Raw genomic sequence first — 25,686 nt, 5'->3', positions numbered from 1 at the left:
CACTGCGGGGACTTCTGTCCGGAGAGAGCTTTTCCGTGACCCCCCTTCCGCGTGTGTGCGCGTCACTTCCGTGAAGAACGCACCGCACCAATCAGAATTGAGGAGGGTGTCGCTTGTGCTAAAATTCGACTGTCTGATTTTTTTACGGATTTTCTGCGTCTGCATTTTTGGGGAAGGCTTACCGCTATGGCTTATTGTAGGCATGTGGACTGTGTCCGGAAGGCGCTTTTCTACAAGCCTTTACGTCTGAGGGGGAAATTTAGCTAAGTCCTCATAGCTGTCTCAACTGTTGACAAGAATCTTTAAGGGGTGAGTCTGTGAGGACTGACAACCAGACCTCCTTGGTTGGCAGGGTCAGCATTGAGTGATCTGGTAGGGGCACAGCAGGGTTAGGACCTCTGACCTTGGGGGGCAAGGAGAAGGGGTCGTTTCTCAGATGCTAACTACTAGTACTTACTAATTTATGTAATGCTTTAATAGTTTAAAAACAGATCCCAGGGGCGCCTGGATGGCGCAGTCGGTTAAGCGTCCGACTTCAGCCAGGTCACGATCTCGCAGTCCGTGGGTTCCAGCCCCGCGTCGGGCTCTGGGCTGATGGCTCGGAGCCTGGAGCCTGTTTCCGATTCTGTGTCTCCCTCTCTCTCTGCCCCTCCCCTGTTCATGCTCTGTCTCTCTCTGTCCCAAAAATACATAAACGTTGAAAAAAAATAAAAATAAATAAATAAAAATAAAAACAGGGGCGCCTGGGTGGCGCAGTCGGTTAAGCGTCCGACTTCAGCCAGGTCACGATCTCGCGGTCCGTGAGTTCGAGCCCCGCGTCAGGCTCTGGGCTGATGGCTCGGAGCCTGGAGCCTGTTTCCGATTCTGTGTCTCCCTCTCTCTCTGCCCCTCCCCCGTTCATGCTCTGTCTCTCTCTGTCCCAAAAATAAATAAACGTTGAAAAAAAATTAAAATAAATAAAAATAAAAACAGATCCCATTTAAATCTGAAAACAAGTCAGTGAGGCCAGGCGCAAAATGAAAAATTTTTTACAGAGGTTGTGATTCATCTAATAAATGTTTCCCCACAGACATACACTGTTAATTCCCCTGTATTCCCGGTTCTGTGCAAAGCTGACAATAAGTAAGCCACTCAGCCTCTGTTTCCGAGTTATAAAGTGTTTTTTTTTTTTTTTATGTTTATTTACTTTTGAGAGAGACAGAGGCAGAGGGTGGGCAGGGGAGGGGCAGAGAGAGGGAGACACACAGTCTGAAACAGGCGTCAGGCTCTTAGCGGCCAGCACAGAGCCTGATGCGGGGCTCCAACCCGTGGACAGTGATCATGACTTGAGCCGAGTAGGGCGCCCAACCGACTAAGCCACTTAAGCGCCCCTCTGTTCTCAGTTATAAAATTACATTCCCCTCCACTTCTGAAAGTCCCTGATTCTAGGGTGGTGTTGAATATATCCACAGAAGAGGGAATCACAGAAGAGAGGTGATTATTCTCTCTGAAATGGTCTGAGACTTGTTGGGTGTTTAAAATAACCATGGAAGGAGTGCCTGGGTGGCCCAGTCGGTTGAGTGTCGGACTTAGGCTCGGGTCATGATCTTATGGTTCATGGGTTCCAGCCCCGCTTCAGGCGGAGCCTAGAGCCTGCTTCGGATTCTGTGTCTCCCTCTCTTTCTGCCCCTCCCCTGCTCGCACTCGCTCTCTCAAAAATAAATAAACATTAAAAATTAAAAAAAAAAAAAGCCATCGAGTTTCTAAGTTGGGTGTTTGGAAGTCATCACCAGTAGGAAACTTGCTTCCAGAGATATTTGGGAGATTTATAATTTCTTAATTGGGATTTGGTGACTGCAGGGGCTGAGGGGAGAAGGAAATCAGGATTACTGTCACTATGGTGACCTTGAAGCAGTGCGGCAGAATGATTAAGAGCAAGAGTTTAGGGGTGCAGCTGATTTGGATTTGGATACTGGGACTCAGAAGTTTGAGTCAGGATAAAGGTTCGGTCATTGAGAAGTGTCTTTCGATTTGGTGTTGAAGAGCTTCTAATGACTTCAGGGAGAGCAATTTCTGTGGAGCAGAAAGGGCAGAATTTATGTTTCAGTGAATGGTAGATAAGAAAATGGAGGCAGCCAGTCTAAATTATGCTTTCAAGGACCTTAGCTTAGAATGAAAGGAAAGACAAGGCAGTAAAGAGGGATATGGGATGAAAGCACGGTTTTGTTTGCCTGTTTCTTAGGTGGAAGCAAATAATGTACCTGGGTGTTGGTTCCCTGAGGGAAATTAGCCAGTGGAGAGAGAGGTTGGAGGAACAGAAAAGTGAGATCAACTGGTGGAGTAATGACTTGAAATAGCTAGGAGGGAATGGGATTTAGGGCACAAATTGATGTTGAGGACAGAAGAATGAATCCTTTACCTCTGACTTATGAGAGAAGAAAGTGCGCAGATATAGATAAGTATAGGTGTCGGTGAAGGCAGAGAGAGAGAGAGGGAATCCATACCTCATGGCTTCTGTTATCTCTCTAAAGCTGGCAGCTGGGTTGTTAGTTCAGTGTGAGGGGATTGGCCCGGGGTGGGGGGAGGGGGGCTTCAAGTGTTTGGAATTGCCTCTGATGGGAATGGGAGCTCCCCTGAGCTTGCTGGGCTGTGGGAGCCTCATCTCTAAAATAAGAAGAGTAGGGGCGCTCAGTCGGTTAAGCGGCCCACTTAGGTTCAGGTCATGGTCTTGCGGTCCGTGAGTTCGAGCCCCACATCGGGCTCTGTGCTGACAGCTCAGAGCCCGGAGCCTGTTTCAGATTCAGTGTCTCCCTCTCTCTGAGCCTCCCCTGTTCATGCTCTGTCTCTCCCTGTCTCAAAAATAAATAAACGTTATGGGGTGCCTGGGTGGCGCAGTCGGTTAAGCGTCCGACTTCAGCCAGGTCACGATCTCGCGGTCTGTGAGTTCAAGCCCCGCGTCAGGCTCTGGGCTGATGGCTCAGAGCCTGGAGCCTGTTTCCGATTCTGTGTCTCCCTCTCTCTGACCCTCCCCTGTTCATGCTCTGTCTCTCCCTGTCTCAAAAATAAGTAAACGTTAAAAAAAAAATTAAAAAAATAAAATAAGAAAAGTAAGTGCTGCTTTCTGAGTTGTCTCAGATTTGATTGAGGGCCAAAGAGAAAAAAAAAAAGAATTGTGGTACTTTAAAATATGTATACAGTACTGTAGAAGTATATTGTTATGATAAGTTAGTAAAATATATGTGATGTGTTAGAAATAGTACTTTTTTGATAAAGAACAGATCAAGAAAAGTGATTCAGGAAGAAAGAGAATGCAGCCAAATTTGTGATTTGGGTACCTTACAATTGTTTTCCGGTTATTATTTTTTAATCTGTTTATTCTCATGTAAAATGAGGATGATAATATCTCACGGATTGTTGTGAGGATTAAGTAAAATAGCCACCTAAGAAACTTAGCACAGTGTTTGGCTTATGATAAGTACTTAATAAATAGTAACAAATGTCTTTATTATTATGACTTCCCTTTTTTTTTTATTTTTTATTTTTTTGGTGTGAAAAATATTCTCTGGGAGACAGGAGACTTGGTTCTGATCTTGGTAACTTGATGAAATGTAATACAAATGTAGAAAGATCTTAACTCCATGTGTTGCCTTTTGGCTACTCACTCCCGTCCCAGCTTCTTCTGGCCCATGCCACACCTAGCCCAGAAAGGTAGAATGTGACAGGGCATGGTATTGTTGACGGTAGGCATGGATCAGGTTTTTTATTTTATTTTTTTAAGTTTATTTTTTTTTAGTAATCCCTATCCCCAATGTGGCGCTTAAATTCACAACCCCAAAATCAAGAGTTTCATGCTTCTCAGACTGAGCCAGCCAGGCACCTGAAAACAACAATATTTTAAATGTGTAAAGATTGTGCTTTTTGGTGGCTTTCACATTTCCTCAGGTTAACATTGTAGCCAGTGGGTCAGTAAATTTACAATGAGTTAAAGCTCAATCTGGAGGGTGGCTTGAATGTAGCACAAAATAAAATCAGGGTCCTAGAGCCAATCCTAGAGGATTGACCAGTCAATAAAATCAATCCTAGAGGATTAAAAATGTATATGAAAGGCTAGCCACCTGTCATATTATCAGCCCGCTGTGAAAAATGTCCTAAGTGCTTTTTTAGGTTGTTGTTCTGTTGTCTAAACATAAAAGTTCTTCCCTCTCATAATTCATAATAATAAAATTGTTTTGCAAGTTTTAAAAATTATTTAATTATTTTATAATTACTTAAAATTAATTTATTAACTATTTAATTTTTTAAATTATTATTAAGTAAATTATCTAATTTGTTATTCAAATTTTTCATTTATTAAAGTTATTTTAGAAAGCAATCAAGTATTACATGCTTGTTGTGAAACCTTCAAATTGAACAAAACTGTGTATGGTAAATAAAAGTGAAATTGTCTCCCTTGACGTTTGCCATTTCCAACTCACTTTCTTAAGACTTCTATGTATCCTTTCCACCCAGGTATATGTATGGTTTCTCTCCCTCTCTGTTTTTATATTATTTTTGCTTCCCTCCCCTTATGTTCATCTGTTTTGTATCTTAAATTCCACTTAAGAGTGAAATAATGTGATATTTGTCTTTCTCTGACTTATTTCACTTAGCATAATACACTGTAGTTCTATCCATGTTGTTGTAAATGGCAAGATTTCATTCTTTTTGATCACCAAGTAATATTCCATTGTGTGTGTGTGTGTGTGTGTGTGTGTGTGTATACACACACACACACACACACACACTACATCTTCTTTATCCGTCAATGGACATTCCATCAGTCAATGGACATTTGGGCTCTTTCCATACTTTGGCTATTGTTTATTGACCATTTTAATATTGTGGTAACTTATTTAACGCCTCTCAGTATCAACTTGATTTGTAATGTGGCAAATTTATTTTGCAAGGTTATTGGGAAAATTAAAAGTAATAGTAAAAGCACTTGCTACTTACCTGGTAGGGTCTGAATGGAAACTATTCGTCTTATCAATATCATCATCATTAAGATGTGAGAACCCAGAGGGTCAGGGTGTCTATTCTGAAAATCACTAAATTTCATTTGAAATTTTAATTTATAAGCCACCTTCAGAGGTGAAGGGAAATGAAGATTTATTTATCATCTACAATGTGCTAAGCATTGTCCTAGGTGCTAGGGAGGTAAAATAAGCTATAGTCCTGTTTCTTCTGAAGTTCATAATCTGGTGAGAAAGAAAGACAAGTAAGTCAGTGATTGAGATACATTGTGACAAAGTGCTGATTTAAAGGTAGTCACTGGATTATATGGGACAGTAGTAGAGGGAAAATAGATTACTTTATTAATCCTTAGAGCTACTCTGCATTTGTATCCCATTTTTACAAATAAGAAAACTGAAACTAAGTAATGAAGGCCATACAGCTACTAGATGGCAGAACTATAAGAATTTATCTAGGTACATGTGACTCCAGTTCCTCTGCTCTTCCTGTTATGTTATGTTATGTTATGTTATGTTATGTTATGTTATGTTATGTTATTTTTGAGAGAGAGACAGCATGAGTGAGGGAGTGGCAAGGAGAGAGAGAGAGAGAAAGAGGGGGGGGGGGGAGAGAGAGAGAATGAATGAGAATATCCCAAGTAGGCTCCTCACTGTCAGCACAGAGCCCAATGCAGGGCTCAAACTCAGGAAACCTTGAGATCATGACCTGAGCTGAAACCAAGAGTTGGATGCTTAACCAACTGAGCCACCCAGTTGCCCCTCTTCCTTTATATTTTTTAAGCAGCTCAAAAACATAAACTTTTACCCAAAATAGGCTTTATAAATTTCTACTTTTAGAAGTAGTTTCATAGAAAGTTCTAATAGGTAAGGAATACTCAGTACCTTACTAAATTCCTTTATTTTTTTATTTTTTTATTTTGAGAGAGAGAGCAAGCAGGAGAGGGGCAGAGAGAAGGAGAGAGAATCCCAGGCAGGCTCTGCACCATCAGCGTGGAGCCCAAACCCATGAACTGTGAGATCATGACCCAAACCAAAATCAAGAGTCTGACGCCTAACCGACTGAGCCACCCAGGCACCCCCACCTTAGTAAATTTCAGATTTTAATTCACCTCTATCAGTTTGAGGCATTTTCTTATTTCTAGTTCAGATTGTTAGTTTGCTTAAATTAGCATTGAAGGGGTTTTCATCTTTTTTTAAACATTTTTTTAATGTTTATTTCATTTTTGAGAGAGAGAGAGGCAGAGCACAAGCAAGGGAGGGGCAGAGAGAGAGAGAGAGAGAGAGACACACACACAGAATTTGAAGCAGGCTCCAGGCTCTGAGCTGTCAGCACAGAGCCTGATGTGGAGCTCAGACCCACCAACTGCAAGATCATGACCTGAGCTGAAGTTGGACACTTAACTGACTGAGCCACCCACGCGCCCTGGGGTTTTCATCTTTTAAGGAATAAAGTGGCAAAATTCTGTTTCTTTGCTTTTATGTCAACACCTGAAAATGTTCACATTTGTTTACATAGGTGAAGCTGAGCCCAGAGCTACATATACAGTTTATCTTATCAAAATGTATGGACATAAAACAATCTGAAGGAATTCAAGACCACAGAACTTACTGACAAAAGTACATGGTACTGTTTATAACAAGAACGAGAGTATTTGGAGAAAGATCTTTTTCTACTACGTCATGATGGAAGCAGAAGAACACCAGCAACCATGGAAGACAGCTTTTTATTCAGAATTACCTAAAGTGGTGAGAATTCAGCCACAGATTTCTGGAGTGGTTACTAATTATACGGACATCTGTGTTGTTGTTGTTGTTGTTGTTGTTGTTGTTGTTGTTGTTGTTGTTTTCACAAAGAGAAGTAAATTTTATAGGTAGAATTTAAACTTTGTAAACTATAAGAGTCATGTAGCTATATCTGGTAGGTAGTTTACCTGGTACAGAATACAAACATCAAGTACCTGGTATGATGCTATGAATCTAGTTGATACTTGAGAAGTTTTTACTGATTGTATTCTCTTGTTTTTAGGAACTTCATGCCCACTTGAATGGATCCATTAGTTCTAATACCATGAAGAAATTGATAGCCAAGAAGCCAGATCTTAAAATCCACGATCAGATGACTATGATTGACAAGGGAAAGAAAAGAACTTTAGAAGAGTGAGTTGGGGAGGTTGTGGACATACTTCTTTTTTTTCTCTTTTATTGTTTTGAGATTGTAAATAGTATGTAAGAATCCAGATTTTTGTAGTTTAGAAATGTGTAGTCATTTGGTATGGAGGGTATAACTTGACATACAGCACTTTTTTCCAGCTGTCAGGCTGTTGACAGTATTTTTAGTGATAGGTTGTTTGTAAAGTTGTACTATATTGAAATATTCTTTCTTTCTTTTTTTAAAGCTTATTTATTTTGAGAGAGAGAGAGCGAGGGAGGAGCAGAGACAGAGAGAGAGAGACAGAGAATCCCAAGCAGGCTCCACATGACGGGGGGCTCAGTCTCATGAACCATGAGATCATAACCTGAGCCGAAATCAAGAGTCAGACACTTAATTGACCGAGCCACTCAGGTGCCCCTGGAATATTCTTTACACTTAAAAATATAGGCTTATTGACTTGTCTCCCTGTTTGCTGTTATCAGCAGAGGGTAGGAGGTGTGGTGAAGGGAAGCTACTGTTGCCCGCTTAAAAATAATGTTTTATTTTTAGTCATTTGATTATCCTTCCAGATCAGTATAATTTTTGAAAAACTTAGTCTGTAATTCTTTATGGATGTATAATTAGTATTAGCCTAAAATATATTAATTCAACGTAATGGGTTTGTCTTGAGTGACAAGTTTTTGATGACTAGAGTATGTTAAAACTTTTCATGTTGCAGATGTTTCCAGATGTTTCAAATTATTCATCAGCTTACTACTAGCCCTGAAGATATTCTAATGGTGAGAAATGAAGCAATTTTTAGAGTGGTTTAAAAACTATTAAGTAATTTGTGCACTTCTGGTGTTACACATGACCTTTTGCTTTGATCAAGATTCAAATGAGAAATGCTTTCTGCTTTTTTATGGCAACTGTTTTCAAAACCAACATCTGACATTTGCCGAGAACTAATATCAAAAGATTACATTCATTGAAAAAGATAAAAGAACCAAGATCATCATTTTCTGTTACATACCGGATAAAATGGAGGATAAGATCCTGTCCTGTTTTCCATATATTACTTTACCATATGAAATATTTGACCATATCTGGCCATTTTCTTGATAAGGCTTTATCTGTATTGCTTGAGATACTTTTAACTGCCTAGGTGCACAGTATAGACAGTAAAGTTCAAGAAGTACTTAGAGATTGAATGACTGATTAATCCCTAGGGAAAGTGTGCCTTCCCTCTGGGGATGAAGGACTAGAGGACACCATTGTGTTCTCTTATCTGAAGCTCTGTGATATTAGAGCCTGATACAGAAGACTGGCTTTTGTATCATTGTCTGACCAGGATGGCATTTTATTTTATTTATTTATTTATTTTTTTATTTTTTTTATAAAAATTTTTTATAAAAAATTTTATAAAAAATTTTTTTTATAAAAAATTTTTATAAAAATAAAATAAATTTTATTTATTTTTGAGACAGGAAGAGACAGAGTATGAACAGGGGAGGGTCAGAGAGAGGGAGACACAGAATCTGAAACAGACTCCAGGCTCTGAGCTGTCAGCACAGAGCCCAACGCGGGTCTCGAACTCACGGACGGCGAGATCATGACCTGAGCCGAAGTCGGCCGCTCAACCGACTGAGCCACCCAGGCGCCCCCAGGATGGCATTTTCAAATGTACTCTTTGTAAATGGAGAAAAGTAAATCCTACCAGTGTTATTAACCATTAGAAAAAAAACTGCAGATTAAGAAGTATAACCTGTGTTTTTGGAGAACTAACTTCTGACTAGTCAAGAAAGTATTTTCCTTGGCTGAGACTGCTCCTCATGATAACTATAAGTAATCATCTTTTGAAGGAGAGTTAACTCTAAAAGTTGAGCTCAACAGAAGTTGATTGAGTGTCCGCAATGTTCTAGGCACTCTGCGAAAGACTGGGGGGTATGAAGATAGATGGACATGGTTACTGCCCGTGAGGAATTTATATTTAGGTTGGAGAGACAGACCCATAAGTAGATAAATCCAATATAATGAGGTAAGCTGTGTGTTAGAGATATACACAGGGATTTATAGGAACCCAAAGGAGCATTGTCTGATCAGCCACTCAATAGCATTGAATACTGCTGGGAATGTTTCACTTTCTGTTGTTGATTGTAACAGAGCAAAACTCATGAAATTTTGGATTTGAAGAGCTTAATATTCTGGCTATAATAATCCCATGCTCATTATTTAATTCCTTTCAAAGTTGTTAAAAAGCTTTCTTAAAATGAGATAAGGCTGGGGCGCCTGGGTGGCACAGTCGGTTAAGCGTCCGACTTCAGCCAGGTCATGATCTCGCGGTCCGTGAGTTCGAGCCCCACGTCAGGCTCTGGGCTGATGGCTCAGAGCCTGGAGCCTGTTTCCGATTCTGTGTCTCCCTCTCTCTCTGCCCCTCCCCCGTTCATGCTCTGTCTCTCTCTGTCCCAAAAATAAATAAACGTTGAAAAAAAAAATGAGATAAGGCCAAAGGATACAAAAATACAGATTTGAAGGGGTACATGCACCCCAGTGTTTTTGGCAACTTTATCAACAATAGCCCAACTATAGAAAGAGCCCAAATGTCCATCGACTGATGAATGGATTAAAGAAGATATGGTATATATACACAATGGAATATTTCACAGACATCAAAAAAAAAAATGAAATCTTGCCATTTGCAACAATGTGGATGGAGGTAGAGAATATTATGCTAAGCGAAATAAGTCAGAGAAAAACAAATACCATATGATTTCATTCATGTGTGCAAATTAAGAAGCAAAACAGGTGAACATATGGAGGGAAAAAGGAAAAAAAAGAGAGAGGGAAACTAACCTTAACTTTTAGAAATAGAGGACAAACTGAGTATTGATGAAGGGAGGGAGGTGGGGGGTGGGTTAGGTGGGGAATGGGTACTAAGGAGTGCACTTGTTATGATGAGCACCGGGTGTTATAAGTGATAAATCACTGAATTCTCCTGAAACCAATATTGCACTGTATGCTAACTAGAATTTAAATAAAATTTGAAATGGAAAAAAAAGCAAGGTGAGGAATTAAGATTCTATGATTTGACTTAGTGGTACTAGAATGAATAACTTTAGGTGGTTCTGAAGGAGGACGCCGAGAGTGAAATTAGTAACATTTACATATAATAAATGAACGCTGTATGGGAGTATGTGGAGAGATTGTTTGTAAATGTGGGATCAAGTGTGTGGGATCACTTAACAGTCCAGGCAAGGTAACCTGGGTGTAATCTCAAAGAGAAAAAGGATTGGAACGTGATTGATGTGCCAGACACTACATCCAAGACTACTTTCTGAGGTAGGTATTTTTACTGTTCCCTTTTTGCAGGTGGAAAAAAAACAAAAAACAAAAAAAACCCTTGAGGCTTAAGTAGGTTAAAGGTAACTTGTTCAAGGTCACTCAGAATAAGTGGAGGAATTGACTGTCTGGTTCCAGAGCCTATGTTCTTTTTTTTTTTTTTTTAATGTTTTAATGTTTATTTATTTTTGAGAGAGAGAGAGAGAGTGCGTCAGCGGGAGAAGGGCAGAGAGAGAGCGAGACACAGAACTCCAAGCGGGCTCCAGGCTCCGCACTGTCAGTACGGAGCCCGACGCGGGGCTCGAACTCACAAACTGAGATCAGGACCTGAGCTAAAGTCAGATGCTTAACTGACTAAGCCACCCAGGCGCACCTAGAACCCATATTCTCTCTCATTCAAGAGATGCAGCCTTACACCATCCTTAGAGTAAGCAGAAACTTAACTGCGTTGTGTCGTATCTGAAGAAGGAGCTTGAAAAAGAGTTGTCCTCAGTACCTGTTGCTGCATGGAACAGAAAGGCCTGAATCTGGCAGACACAGTTGTGGACTCCAGGGAAGTACTATTGAACATGAGTAGGGATGATTCCACAGGCCTCAACATGGCCTAGATAAATCATTTCATTGCTCTCATTCCGTGCTTGTCAGTGTCCTTCTGTTTTAGTTAGTTTCACAGGTACCTCAAGAAACCAAGAAAGAGTACTTGGATAGTAGATGTGGTCTCGTCCATCAGTGAGGACCACCACTTCATACCCTCACCTCCACCCTCATTGTCAATGCATACATTAGCAAGTAGGCTTCTGCATTAGCTACATGTGAGCTGGGATAGAGTGGGTTGGCCTCTGTGGGTCTGTTCGGTTCTGGAGCCACTGACAAGATGCAAGCTCCTTGGTCTGTGTAGATGAGGCCCACATTCTGGTAGTGGCATTGGCAGCAACATGGAGTTTTGGGGGCAGCAGTGCCATGGGGTCCAGTACCTGTGATGATCATACAGAAGCTACAGGGTCATGCTTAGTGGTGGAAGAAACAATGGTATCTTGCTTGGTCTAGAAGTGTCACATGATTTTGCATGCTTTTGAGGCTGATTTTCCAGACATGCTGAATCTGAGCTTTGTATATTTATATTATAATAAATTCCTTTTTGGCTTTAAATACACACGCGCAAAACCAGATGAAGCCCAGACCTTGGATCACAGTGAATCTACCAAAGTAGTGCCACCTTGTTAGGCGCTGTCTACATAATCAGCCAACCTTTATTCCTTTGCCAGGACACTGCCCTTGCATGCCTATGTGCTTGTAGTTGAAGCGGGTTAAGATTAGGGTACCAACTGCAAGGACTAACTAGAGCTGGTTGTCACAGTATTTCCAACCTGGTCCTTTTTTCTTCTAGATTTGGTATTTTTAGGATTGATGGCAGAGACGGAAAAAATGCGTTTATCCTTTTGATATCATTTACCCTGGTCATTTAACCATTTTTGGATTGTTGAAATTTGTGCTAACGTGGATACCATTTTACTCTATTTATCACCCATTTTCTTTGCCAAAGAGGAATTTTTCTTAGTACTTTTGGGGCAAATTTAACCCTGCCTGAAGAAATTCTTGAAAAGTACAACTTATTCCTAAATAACTTGAATAAGAACATTAAGCCATGGCTTTAAATGGTGAGTCAGTAATACCTAATCATTTTAGCCACTTCTTTCTTTTTTTTAATGTTTATTTTTGAGAGAAAGAGAGCGCAAACAGGGAAGGAGAAGAGAGAGAGAGGGAGACACAGAATCTGAAGTAGGCTCCAGGCTCTGAGCTGTCAGCACAGAGCCTGACACAGAGCTCTAACTCATGAACCACAAGATCATGACCTGAGCCAAAGTTGGATGCTCAACTGACTGAGCCACCCAGGTGCCCTGCCATTTATTTACATATGTACCTCCCTAGTACTATGCACTCATAGGTAGTTTTAGTTTTGCCTCATTTCTCTGTTTTATCAACTGCTGTTGTGAACACTAGGAAATGGAGAAATGCTAAAGAGAAAAGAGCAGAAAGGTGTGCATGATGTGTATGTTTGGATTTAATGTGAGAATGAGTGCTGTGAGGGGAGCTGTTGGAAGTGTTACAGTTCGGTCAGTCTCCCGCAAGGGTATGACAAAGCAGGTCATCTTGACTGCATGAGAGACTTCCAACATTTTTTGCAAATCAAGTTTAATGCATGTGATAAAGCTGTAGCATGTGTTGGGACATTACACCAACGTTTTTATTGGGACCCTTACACTAACGTTATCAATATTGTGTCCATTGCCTTAATTATCAGGTCACAAAAGATGTCATTAAAGAATTTGCAAATGATGGTGTCAAGTACCTGGAACTAAGGAGCACACCCCGAAGAGATGATGCTACAGGTAGAATTTAATTACTTCTTGGCAAATGTACTTTTTTTTTTCCTGCATGCTTTGATGATTTAAGTGTTTGTAAGTTTGGGAATATGAAGCATTTACTTTTACACTGTTAAGGAGTTAACAGTCCAAATCTTATGATGTACATTATTAATGAGTGAGGTATTAAGTTAAAATCAGATCAGGTATTATCTGTTTAAGGGAAATAAGAAAACCTGCAAAAAATTTGTTTGTTCTTATTTGTTTTTCTCACTCTGAGAAAAGGATACTTGCTCCTTACAGTTACATTGTTTTAAAGAGAGGCTAATTCTCAGTCCTTGCATCAAGGGCACTTGAGACAGTGCCACTTGAGTCGATGCAGACTCATGTTTTATGACGGTCCCAGAAATGAAGATTTTTCAGTCACTTCTCGGACACTGATAGGCCAGGAGCAAGCAGCAGTAAGGTGGTAAAACCTCTTTTCATGGAGATGAGTGGATCTGAATGTGGTGTGCTCTGAATTCCCTGGGACCCTCTTTTCATAAGGACAACATTGAGAGATATTATGTAGTGTCATTGGGTCCCTCGTAATATGTTGTGTGTGACCTGAAAAGGCCCTGTCAGGTCATCTTGTGCCCTGACATGTGTAGCCCGATCACTCAGAGGGTAAACATTTTAAAACTACATAATGTAAATATTGAGGTGCGACAAGCAGAAAATTCTTACCTTGCATTTTTAAATTGCAGGATCAGTTCCAAGTTATGCTGGTGAGGATAGTGGAAGGGAAGGAGAGAAGAAACCTGCCACTTATTAGAGCTAGTTTGCTCTTTGAATGGAGATTCAAAACGGGATGTTAGCCTAAAATACAATAGTGGGGAATGGGTAAATAAGGGTTAATGGAATATTAGACAACCATTAAAAATATTTGCAAGGATACTTTAAAGACTTGGGGCTAAGCTCAGAATAGTGTTAAACAACTGAACTGGATACACATATACCTAGTAGCATCTCATCTATTCAAAAAAAACATGTATGTATACTTAGAAAAACAAAGACAGTGGTTATCTCTGAGCGGTGGGATTACAGGTTAACTCTTACTTTTTTTCTTTATAATTTTCTGTGCTTTATTAGAGATTTTCTGGGGTGTCTGTGTGGCTCAGTCAGTTGGGCGTCTGACTCTTGATATTTCCCCAGGCCATGATCTCAGATCTCAGGGTCGTAAGAACGAGCCCCTCATTGAGCCCTGCAGTGGGCTCTGCACTGACAGCATGGAGCCTACTTGGGACTCTCTCTGTCCCTCTCTCTCTGCCCCTCTCAACAATAAATAAACTTAAAAAAATTTAGTAGAGATTTTTCATCAAAAATAAGCATTTTATGATTGGGGTATGAGAGTATTGTAGAGGAAGTTGTTCTGGAGAGTGTTCTTTCAGAGCCCCTCAGAAGAGGAGGGCTTTTGCACCCAAAACTGGAAGAACTGCTCTAGTGCCTAGACTGGAAACATCGAGCCTGACCAGGATTGAGGTGAGAGCCCAAGAGGGGATTTTTTTCTGGACCGGCAGGAAAACATTCTGCTAATAGAGAAAAATGGTTTTGTTATTTTAAGGACAGGCCTTTAGAAAGGGCTTGTTCTTGTGTTTCTAGAACAGCACTTCAGATTTTCATAGCAATTTGTGAGAGTAGTTGTTTGTTTATTTAAAAAAAAATTTTTTTTTTAAATTTTTGAGAGAGAAAGTAGGGGAGGGGCAGAGAGAGAGAGAGAACCCCAAGCAGGCTCCACACCAACAGTGCTGAGCTTGATGCTGGACTCACACCCACGAAACTGTGAGATCATGACCTGAGCTGAAACCAAGAGGTGGATGCTTAACCGACTGAGCCACCCAGGTGCCCCCGTTTAAATTCTTTTTTTAAGTAGCTCCATGCCCAACATGGGGCTTGAACTCATGACCCTTAGATCAAGAGTCTCATGCTCCACCCACTAAGCCAGCCAGGTGCCTCTGTGAGAGTAGTTTTATGTCTGTTGAATCTAAGAAAATTTTTATTTATTTTATTTTAACATTTATTTATTTTTATTCTAAGAAAATTTTTAAAGGGCTTTATTTTGTATGTCTTTTTTTTTTTCATTTCAGTTTTTTTAGTACTTCATTTAAAAAATTTTTATTAAGGGTCGTCGCCTGGGCGGCTCAGTTGGTTAAGCGTCCAACTCCTGGTTTCCGCTCGGGTCATGATCTCACGGTGTGTGGGTTTGAGCCCTGCATCAGGCTCCACACTGGCAGTGCAGAGGCTGCTTGGGATTCTCTGTTTCCCTCTCTCCCCCTCCCCTACTCTGGCTCTCTCTCTCTCTCAAAATAAATAAACATTTAAAAAGCATAATTAGTATTTACAAAAAAAAAGTACCTGTAAGGGCCATGTTTTGTTTTTTTTTTTGTTTTGTTTTTTTTTTTTTTTTTTTTTTTTTTGAGACAGAGAGAGACACAGCATGAACGGGGGAGGGATAGAGAGAGAGGGAGACACAGAGTCGGAAGCAAGCTCCAGACTCTGAGCCATCAGCCCAGAGCCCGACGCGGGGCTCGAACTCGCGGACCACGAGATCGTGACCTGAGCCGAAGTCGGACACTTAACCGACTGAGCCACCCAGGCGCCCCAAGTAAGGGCCATGTTTTAACTCATCTTTAATCATACCCTGTCACAACATAAAGTAAAAATGTAATTATTCTTAGAGGGATGCTAATGTTGAAGGATGAAATAGTTGATGATCTCTTTACAAATATTTTCTTTATGTCCTCTCCAGGAATGACTAAAAAGACTTATGTGGAATCTGTACTTGAGGGTATTAAACAGTCCAAACAAGAAAACATAGACATTGATGTTAGGTAAGCAGCCCTGTACCTTAGTGGTCACTGTTTTAAAAACTAGAATGTGAAAATGTTGTTATTTTGATCATGAGTGTAACAGATTTTTATATATCAAACGGTAACTGATTTTACCTTAGAAAAAAAGAGTCAAGAACTCTATTGCTCAAAGTTGAGAATGCAACTCTAATTTATTCATGTGGCAGTAAAATTCTGAGTACTCTTGCTCTAGAGAAGTATGGCTTCCTATTGCCTCCACTAAAATCAGAATTCTTATTGTGGCCAATAAGGTCCCATGTGATCCGGTTGCCTCTCTTCAACAGCCTTATCAGGACCACTGGTTATTACATGCTGGTTTGCTGTCTGTTCCTCAGATAGGCCAAGACTATCCCACCTCAACACCTTTGTACTAGAACACACTTCTGCCATATCCTTGCATGGCTGGCTTTTCATTATTCACTTCTCCTTTTGGTTGTCACTTGCTCAGAGGGGTCTTCCTTGACCACATTATCTAAAGTGCCCCCCCAAATCCTCTAGTAACCCCATTTATTTCCTTTCTGGCATTCTTCTTAACAGGATCAGAAATTATCTTGTTTTATTTGTATATGTGCTGCTGAAGCAAGCACTGTCTTGTTTTATTTGTACATATATACCCACTAGAGTGTAAATTCATGAGGCTAGGAATCTTTTCTTTTGATTCTCCACTACCCCTCCAGTACTTAGAACAGAGGTAACATAATCAGGGCTCAATAAATCCTTGAAGGAAGAAAGCTACCTGTATAGTTTCTGGCTACAAAATCTCTCCAAATTAACCTTAACTAGGCTAACACCATCCCCTCCCCTCCAAAAAAAGCAGGTAAAAGACAAGAGAATTCAGAAAAGAAGACTTACAACTGGCCAGTAAATGTATAGGGAACTGTTTAATCTCACTAATCAGACAGTTTTAAAAAGAAATATTACCATGCCATTTCAGTAGGCCCTCCCCAAAAAGGGTAATAACCAATTGTGAACTTACACACTGCTAGTGAGCATATGTAATAAATAAAACTTCTTTAAAGAGCAATATGTATTCAGATGGATAAAAATCTTTCCCTCTGACCTAGTATCCCACTTCTAGAGATGTTTTCCTAAGGAAATAAATTGATTTATATGTAAGATTCTTTATTATAGTGTTATAGTGTTATTTATAACAAAAAGTGGAAAAAATCCTTAAACATTCAGCAATCAGAAGACAGTTATATTTTGTTATGTTCATATGATTTATGTTGTTTTCTAACATTATTTAATGGCAGGAGATATCGTTACGTTAAAAAAAAAAAGACTGCATTTTATATATAGTTGGCCCAAATTTTGTAAATAAATAAATGCTGGAGGAATTTATTTTTGTATGTGTGTAAAAAATTGATAAATCAATAAATGCTGGAGGAAAATTATGCAATATTAACAGGGGTTCTTTGGGTGTTAGATGCCAGCTAACATACGAAGAATGCATTTGTATCAGCTTTTGAATATGTGTTAGAATTAGAATATTACTATTTTTGTAACACTTAATGAAATAATGGATCTAAGCCTCCTGATGAAGGAACATGCCACCACCTATGAAATACTCTTGCCAAAAAATTGAATCTGATCAAGCCTGTAGACTAGATTTAATTTTCAATTTATAGGAAATATATGAGACAGGAGAACAGGTTAGCAACACAGGAATTCATTCATCAAAATACATATTGTGGGAAGCTTTATAGGACAAAGCACCTGGTTTCTTCAACAAATAAATTCAAAAAAAGAGGTGGTGTGGGGGGTTTGGAGAAGGGGTAAGGTGGGGCGTGAAGGGAGTGCCTCTAGATTAAAAGAGTCTTGCGGCGCCTGGGTGGCGCAGTCGGTTAAGCGTCCGACTTCAGCCAGGTCATGATCTCGCGGTCCGTGAGTTCGAGCCCCGCATCGGGCTCTGGGCTGATGGCTCAGAGCCTGGAGCCTGTTTCCGATTCTGTGTCTCCCTCTCTCTCTGACCCTCCCCCGTTCATGCTCTGTCTCTCTCTGTCCCAAAAATAAATAAACGTTGAAAAAAAAAATTTTTTTAAAAGAGTCTTGGGATACATTGACCAACATAATACTTGGACTTTTGTTGAATTCTGAATCAAAAAAACTAAAAAACAAATACATGAACAACAGCAACAACAAAAACATGAAACATTTAGAAATATGAATACTAACTAGGTGTTTGGTGCTATTTAGGAATTTATGTCTCTTGCGTTTTGGCAAAGTAAGCTGTCCTGTCAGTCAGGCTATACCTTTCCTAGTAACTAACTTTAACATGTAGCCTGCTATACCTCCCTGGCTATACTCAGAGTTGTCTTTTTTATCTGTACCATATTTGTTTTCAACTTTTTTTCTTATATTAAAGGTATTTGATAGCAATCGACAGAAGAGGTGGCCCTTCAGTGGCCAAGGAGACTGTTAAACTTGCTGAAGAGTTCTGTCTCTCTACTGAGGATACAGTTCTTGGCCTTGACCTCAGTGGAGACCCTACTGTAAGCTACTTTTCCTAAATACATTTTATTTCTGGAAGGTAGAATCAGTTTGTGGGGTAAGGATTAGCTTGGAGCATCCTGCATTTTCCAGAGGTCCAGCAGACTCTCAGTGTAGATGAAGACCTATTCTGCCCTGGATGACCATAATGTCTGTAGCAATTGTTCTTAACGAGGACTCTGGGAAAGAATTGGGTCTCTAAAACAGAAAAAAGAAAATGATTAGCATGGCAATATGATTATTTTCTCCATTCTTCTAAAGATGCTACCCAGTATCTTTCTATATGCATAGGAGAGAAGTTAATTTATTACATACAATGCATGTTTAATGCTTAATTAATACTTCATTATGACTAGGGCTTAATTATCTCATAGAACCCCCAGTTGAGAGAGGCTGGCCTACAGCTTCTTGAATGTCAGATTCAAGAACAGTGTCTAGCCTGTGGCACTATTGACATTCTGGGCCAAATAATTCTTTGTCCTGGGAGGATGTCTGTGTATTGCAAGGGTGTTTAGTAGCATCCCTGGTCTCTCTATCCACTAGATACCAGAAGCACCTTCCTTGTTGTGACAACCAGAAATGTTTCTAGATATTGCCAAATGTCCCCTGTGGTGGCAGAATTGCCTCTAACTAAAAACCATTGAATTTAGGGAGTCCCAGGAAACTGGTTCTTATGGCTTTGTCTAAACCTGGATTATTCTGCTCTTGTTTCATTCATCTATTTGGTAGAAGCTTTCTTTGCTCTAATCATTCAGGTTTCTGAATCAGGTGAGTTCTCCTCCTTAGTGCTAGATATCTAGATTTCCTTTCAGAAATAAAATTTGGTGACCTCCATACCTAGCTTGGCTGACTGACCTCAGGTTCACGAGACTTAACATTCTTGAGGGCAGGGATTGAGTCTTTGCCAGCTTTGTATTCCCTAAGGTGTCTAGCACATTATAGGTGCTTTATAAATGAAATTTTCAAATGAATCAGTCTGCCATTTTTTCTTGCCATTATTTTTATTCCTTTGTTTACTGAGACAGAGTACCCAATTCTTTAGTTTGCCTAAAATGTTAATGCATCTTTGTTTTAACTTTTATCTTCAAGGTAGGACAAGCAAAAGACTTCTTGGAACCTCTTTTAGAAGCTAAAAAAGCAGGTCTGAAGTTGGCATTGCATCTTTCAGAGGTAAATAATATTGTAAAATTAGGCTGAGAAGGTAGATTACAATGAAAATAATAATCATTTGTAAATGGCTAAAAGTAAACCTGCCTTGGAAAAACATTTTTTTAGAGGAGGAACGTAGAAATGTTTTAAAATGTAAATTATAATGGTAAAGGCATGACTTTCTTTAGTCCCTCATGTTACTGTTTTTATGTCTTTGTGGTTCCTAGGGGTGGCTGTTGACTTGCACTACAGCTGTGTTATTAAAGCAGCTTAATGACATCTTACTAGAGAAAATGCATAAATTTTCATCATCAGGCTTGTCATTGGCCAGCTGACACTGAGAAAAGCACCAGTTCATCTCACTTGTCTTTGTAGGATAAGGGACCTGAATGTATGACATACACTAGTAAGAAAGGAAGTAACTCATCATTATTTTATAAGGCTTATCAGAAGATCAGGTGCCCTTCATTGGGCCTCAGCTCCTTGGCAACATGAGCACAATGACAGACAATGTACAGATAATGGTGGGAGAACAGTCACTTTTGTAAGCACATCCCTGTGAGGCAAAGAAGGGTGTCTACTACACTTTCCCCCATTTTACAGATGGATTTACTTTGTACCTCAGCACTTCTACCAATTTTTTTTCCTTCCTTCCTTCCTTCCTTCCTTCCTTCCTTCCTTCCTTCCTTCCTTCCTTCCTTCCTTCCCTTCTTTCTTTCTTTCTTTCTTTCTTTCTTTCTTTCTTTCTTTCTTTCTTTCTTTCTTTCTTTCTTTCTTTCTTTCTTCATACAAAAGCTGTACATAATTATTGTATACAACTTGATGAGTTTGGGGTTTATTGTCTTGAGTGAAGGAAATAATACTTAAGCTACTTATCTCACAAGTTTATTGTATTAGGTGCAGTAATATATAAAGGTTGATAGCATCATGATTTGAGGCAAAAATTAGAGCTTCTTGTCAATACTGATGTTTTTCATTTCTACAAGCAAAGAGTCAGTAATCTAGTGGAAGAACTTAAAATCTAGGATCTGTGTTTCCACAGTCTGATCAAAAACCTCTCTCACTCATAGGTTAGCCTCTAGCTGACCTAACTGATGTCTGATTTTTAGCTATAGGTCAGTATAATGGAACAGCCAGCATGTTTTACTGTGACTGGTTATCTCTGGTTTTGGGCAACTGCATCAGAACCTTCTCTTTACCTTAGTCTCTATTGCTTTTCTTGTTTGATCCATAAAACATTTCATTTCAAAAAAAATTTTTTTAATAAAAAAATAAAACATTTCAACATGTTATGGTCATTTGTATTTTAGGCTATCCAGCAGATAAAGAGCACAGCTAGACCTTTTCATGGTAGTTGGGGAATGTCTAGCTTTGTCAGAATAAAACATGCACATCTGAGCCCTGAAGTCAGAGCTCCATGACCTTAGACCAAAAAAAGGACAAAAAAAAAAAAAAAAAAACAAGCTTTATGTTTTAACTGCAAAAGTTAGGTGTATCTGAAGAAAATCCAAGTATAGAGAAGTATAAGTATAGAGAAGGAAAAAAATAAAAAATGCAGGGTCCGCTTTCCCATTTCAGTTCTGCTCCCACGTTGATCCTATTACTTTCTCTGAACTTTAATTTCTTCATCTTAATACTTTGTAAGATTCTTGTGAGGTTTAAAGGAGAATTTTTGTGAAAAGGCTCAGAGCAGGGTTGTGTTTGTTGTTATTATTACCTTTGCTGTTAACTATATTATTGTCATTGAAGTGAATCTAGAAGAATATTGGGAAATGAAAGATAAAGGCAAAGACGAGAGCTGGGAAGGTATAAGTAGTTCAGCTTTCCAGAGTGTCAGCATTATCTTCTTTGAGGGACAGAGTAGCTGGCTGTAGAAAAAAAAGTACTTTGGAGAAACACTGGAAAGGTTATTCATTCTCTCTCTCTCTCTCTCTCTCTCTTTTTGAGATTCCAAACCAAAAAAAAGAAACGCAATTACTTCTGGATCTACTTCCCGACAGAATTGGGCATGGGACATTTCTCAACTCCTCTGAGGGAGGATCGCTGGAACTGGTAGATTTTGTGAGGCAACACCAGATACCACTGGGTAAGGCTTGGGGCTTTAAGTCCTCCAGACAACACTCTGTGCCTTTGTCCCCAGCCACCAGGTTGCATGCAACCCAAATGTAGAGGAGTACTGTTCTAAATATGTAAGTGTCATTTAGAAATAAAAAGTTGCATGGTGCATGTGCTTCCTGAGCCTCATTTAAATAACAGAAAGTTTTACTACCTTCCATTAGAATATAAGCTCCATGAAAGCAGGGCCTTTGTCTTGTTCACTGCTACATTCCCTAGTTCCAGAAACTCAGTATTATATTGAAGGAGTAAGGGTCATCTAGTATTTTTAAACGACTTTAACCAAATTAATATGTGTTATGAAAATATGTGACATTTATTTAAAAATTAAGAATTAAAGGGGTGCCTGGGTGGCTCAGTCGGTTATGCATCTGACTTCGGCTCAGGTCATGATCTCATGGTCTGTGAGTTTGAGCCCCGGGTCGGGCTCTGTGCTGACAGCTCAGAGCCTGGAGCCTGCTTCGGATTCTGTGTCTCCCTCTCTCTCTGACCCTCCCCCGTTCATGCTCTGTCTCTCTCTGTCTCAAAAATAAATAAACATTAAAAAAAATAAAAAAATAAAAATTAAGAATTATGGATGATTCCAAGTCCTATTTTTATATGTATGTTGACTATTACATACTTGTTTGTCTACATCTGTATCCCGGGAGTTGCTTTTATTTAACAACAAGTATTTATGAAGTGCCTACTCTTTTCTAGTCACTGTTCAAATTGCTGGGAAGAGAGCAGTAAACAATACAGGCAAGATTTCTTTCTCAAGGAACTTATATTCTAGCATAGGTAAGAGAGGCAGTAAACAGTGACACAAGAAAATGTCAGTGTTAAGTTCTTTGAAGAAAGTTAAACAGTATGATATAATAGTGATGAGATAACCACTTTCAATTGGATGGCCAGGAAAGGCCTTTTCTCTAGAGGGATAAAAGCAGTTGGCTGAAAACTATTTTACTAACTTATCAACTTACTAAATTTGCAAATTGATCAATTGGCAAAAACGTGTGGGTGTGTGTTTTTTAATTACTGAGTTTTCAGCAATTAAGTTTTTTTTTTTTTTTTTTTACTAAGGACATTAAAAAATTTTTTTTAATCTTTATTTATTTTGAGAGAGCAAGAGAGAGACAGAGCATGAGCAGGGGAGGGGCAGAGAGAGGAGACACAGAATCCGAAACAGACTCTAGGCTTAGAGCTGTCAGCACAGAGACCAGAGCAGGGCTTGAACCCATGAACCGTAAGATCATGACCTGAGCTGAACTCAGACCCTTAATCAACTGAGCCACCCAGGCGCCCCATAAGGACATTTTTAAGCATCCATAAAAGTAGAGAAAATGGAAACCACTTGCATAGTGATCTTAGTGTGGTGGCCCAGCTCTGCACCCAGCAGAGTGAGGGAGCAAGTGGCTATCCCTTGGACTGAGTGGGAGGCTGCCTTACCCTACTCAGCAGTCACCATCAGTCAAGTCAGTGAAGTATTTCTGCTCTGGCTGGGGTAGCTGGGTACAGTGTGTCAAGGCAGGAATTTGCTAATAATAGAAGTCATTCTTTTTTTTTTTTTTTTTAATGTTTATTTATTTTAGAGAGCACAAGCGGGGGTGCAGAGAGATAGGGAGACACAGAATCCAAAGCAGCCTCCAGGCTCTGAGCTGATAGCACAGAACCCGATTTGGGGCTTGAACCCACAAAGTGTGAGATCATGACCTGAGCTAAAGTCGGCGCTCAACCAACAGAGCCACCCAGGCACCTCTAGGTATCATTCTTAAGATGGACTTACTTGCAGCCGACAGTGAATAGACAGTTGTCTGAATAAAGAAGCTTAGGGATTTTCTTGAAGTTCATTTCTGCTCTTGGCTTTTTTAATGCTATAGCCCTTAAGCAGTGCTACCATTTTGTCTTAGCCTCTACTGTAAGATGAGGAAGAAGTGCAGCAACCCTTCAAAAATTCCTTCATCAGGGGCGCCTGAGTGGCTCAGTCAGTTGTGTCCAAGATTTCGGGTCACGTCATGAGCTCACAGTTTGTGAGTTTGAGCCCCACATCTGGCTCTGCGCTGACAGCATAGAGCCTTCTTGGGATTCTCTCTCTTAGTCCCTCTCTCTCTACCTGTCCCCTAGTTGCACTCTCTCTCTCTCAAAATAAATAAATAAACTTAAAAAAAAAAAAAAAAGAAGAACAGTTCCTTCATCCTACTTCCCTGCTTTCTCCCAGGTGACTGACTGTCTTTTACGTTCCTCTTTCTACTCCATTTCCACATGGCTGTGGAGGGGTAGGAGTTCCCTGCCTGGTACAGTTGCTGCCGTAAGTTGCAGCATATATTTCCACACAACTACACTATTTGAACTACGAATTTTCACACATAAGGTCAATTTTGTAAACTCATGAGCTACTGAAAATTAGCATACTTTGGAAAGATTTCTCATGTATCTGCTTGGTGAACACTGATGAGTGAGTCTACTAATCTGCTTTTAATAAGAGACTTTTTCCTCCTTTCATCTAGAACTCTGTTTGACCTCAAACATCAAAAGTCAGACGGTTCCGTCTTATGACCAGCATCATTTTGGATTCTGGTACAGCATTGCCCATCCTTCTGTGATCTGTGTAAGGTTATTTTGTTTGAAGTACTTTGCTCCATTTTAGTTCCAGAGGTGCATTAGGTCAGACATTCACCCCTAGCTGAATGCCTTGCATGCCTGAGGGTAGTACCCAAGTAGAAGAGTAGGAGGGGATCAGGGCAGGAGGGGCTGCAGAGGGCCAACGGAACTCAGGTTTGGCTCTATGGGAAAAGGTCCTGGATAGTACCCAAGGGAACATAAAAAAATACTGATGCCCAATACCATCCCTTGAGATTCTGTTTTATTTGATCTGGGGTGAGTCCTGTACACAGATACATTTTAAAAGCTTCCTGGGTGATTTTTAATATGCAGCCATAGTTGAGAGCCACTGCTCTGGTGTTTTTAGTTTTTGTTTTAAAAAGGACAAATAAGCCTATTTCGTTATAGATATGCATGAATGCATTTGTAGGCCTATTTAGGCTCTTAAAAGAAGCATGGTAAATATTAGGAAAATAGAGTGTAAACAAAAGTTTTTTCAAAAATTATTTTCTTGTTCATTTTAAAACTTCTTGGTTTTGTTTTGTTTTGTTTTTTGGCAGACCGATGATAAGGGTGTTTTTGCAACACACCTTTCTCAAGAGTACCAGCTGGCTGCTGAAACATTTAATTTGACCCAGTCTCAAGTGTGGGATCTGTCTTATGAATCCATCAACTACATCTTTGCTTCTGACAGCACCAGGTCTGAACTGAGGAGGAAGTGGAATCATCTGAAACCCAGAGTGTTACATTTTTAAGCTGCAGTGAGATCAACTACTTTTGACTATGTGCTGCAACCAGGATCTTCCGGCCATATCCCACTTAGTAAACCGTCCACCGCTCCCTTTGAAGCACAGCAGCCAGCTACCATAGGTTCCATCACCAGCACCATATTTGTGGTTGGTGCTCAGTAAACATGTCTTAAACTGACTGCAGACTCTGAGATCTTACAGAGCTTACCTCTAAGCTGCTTACTGGAAGGGACTTGAAAGTGGCTGCTAACTAAACTCCCCATTCCACCAGTTCCTTTCCATTAGTGATCATAAAACTTAAGGAAAATCAAAGAAATTTCTCATCAGGAGGAATTTTGGAGTTACTAATCTAAATAAGATGAGGAGAGGGCAAAACAGATTGCCACCAAAACCTTTAAGCCTTGTAGCTTGTGGCAACAGCTCTCTGTATTTTGTTGTGCTTGTTTTAATCAGACTCCCTTCATTTAAGTATTCCCCGAAACCCCAGGCTATACTACATACCATGGATTTTTGTGAATATCCAGTAGTCAGGGTTAATCTACTTTGAATGACCCTAGTGACAGATAAAGCTAGCTTCTGAGATCTGACTTTGCCCTTCTCATGATTAATTCCCATGGAATCAAGGTGGTGGTTCTTTAAAATGTTCCTACCTTACCCTTCTCTTATTTTGACCATAATGGAGCTATGCCAACCAGATATTTCTTGAACTCTAAGGTACTTTGGGCTTCAATCCAGCCTTTAATCTGACTTCCAGTTGTTCCAGAGTTTTGTTTCTGAAAGAGCCCCACGGTGGGTGTAGGAGAAATTTAAGGTCCTAACTAAAATATTTCCATATAACATCTGTTATTATTTAAGCACTGTGATATCAGAGAATATATGTGAAAACTTTGA

The 25,686-nt window shown here is 39.8% G+C and overlaps 1 protein-coding gene across 2 annotated transcripts in view; it reads left to right on the top strand.

The window, feature by feature from the left end:
- ADAL (adenosine deaminase like) overlaps nt 1–25,686 on the top strand; it is a 25,848-nt gene extending 162 nt beyond the window's left edge. The window contains exons 1-11 of one of the 2 annotated variants that reach the window (XM_011283042.4): nt 162–309; nt 6,508–6,737; nt 7,018–7,148; nt 7,862–7,922; nt 12,764–12,851; nt 15,613–15,694; nt 18,078–18,204; nt 19,292–19,372; nt 21,299–21,437; nt 23,953–24,053; nt 24,607–25,686. In XM_011283042.4, coding sequence (XP_011281344.1) covers nt 6,672–6,737; nt 7,018–7,148; nt 7,862–7,922; nt 12,764–12,851; nt 15,613–15,694; nt 18,078–18,204; nt 19,292–19,372; nt 21,299–21,437; nt 23,953–24,053; nt 24,607–24,801 — 1,071 coding nt within the window. In that variant the 5' untranslated portion in view covers nt 162–309; nt 6,508–6,671 and the 3' untranslated portion in view covers nt 24,802–25,686. Of the gene's footprint in view, nt 1–161; nt 310–6,507; nt 6,738–7,017; nt 7,149–7,861; nt 7,923–12,763; nt 12,852–15,612; nt 15,695–18,077; nt 18,205–19,291; nt 19,373–21,298; nt 21,438–23,952; nt 24,054–24,606 lie in introns of those variants that run through there. The other variant, XM_011283043.3, reaches the window with a different exon arrangement.

This window comes from Felis catus, chromosome B3 (genome assembly GCF_018350175.1).
Source record: "Felis catus isolate Fca126 chromosome B3, F.catus_Fca126_mat1.0, whole genome shotgun sequence".
Lineage (NCBI taxonomy): Eukaryota > Metazoa > Chordata > Mammalia > Carnivora > Felidae > Felis > Felis catus.
Note: the sequence above shows the minus strand (reverse complement) of the source record. Positions and strands in the feature narration are given on the sequence as shown.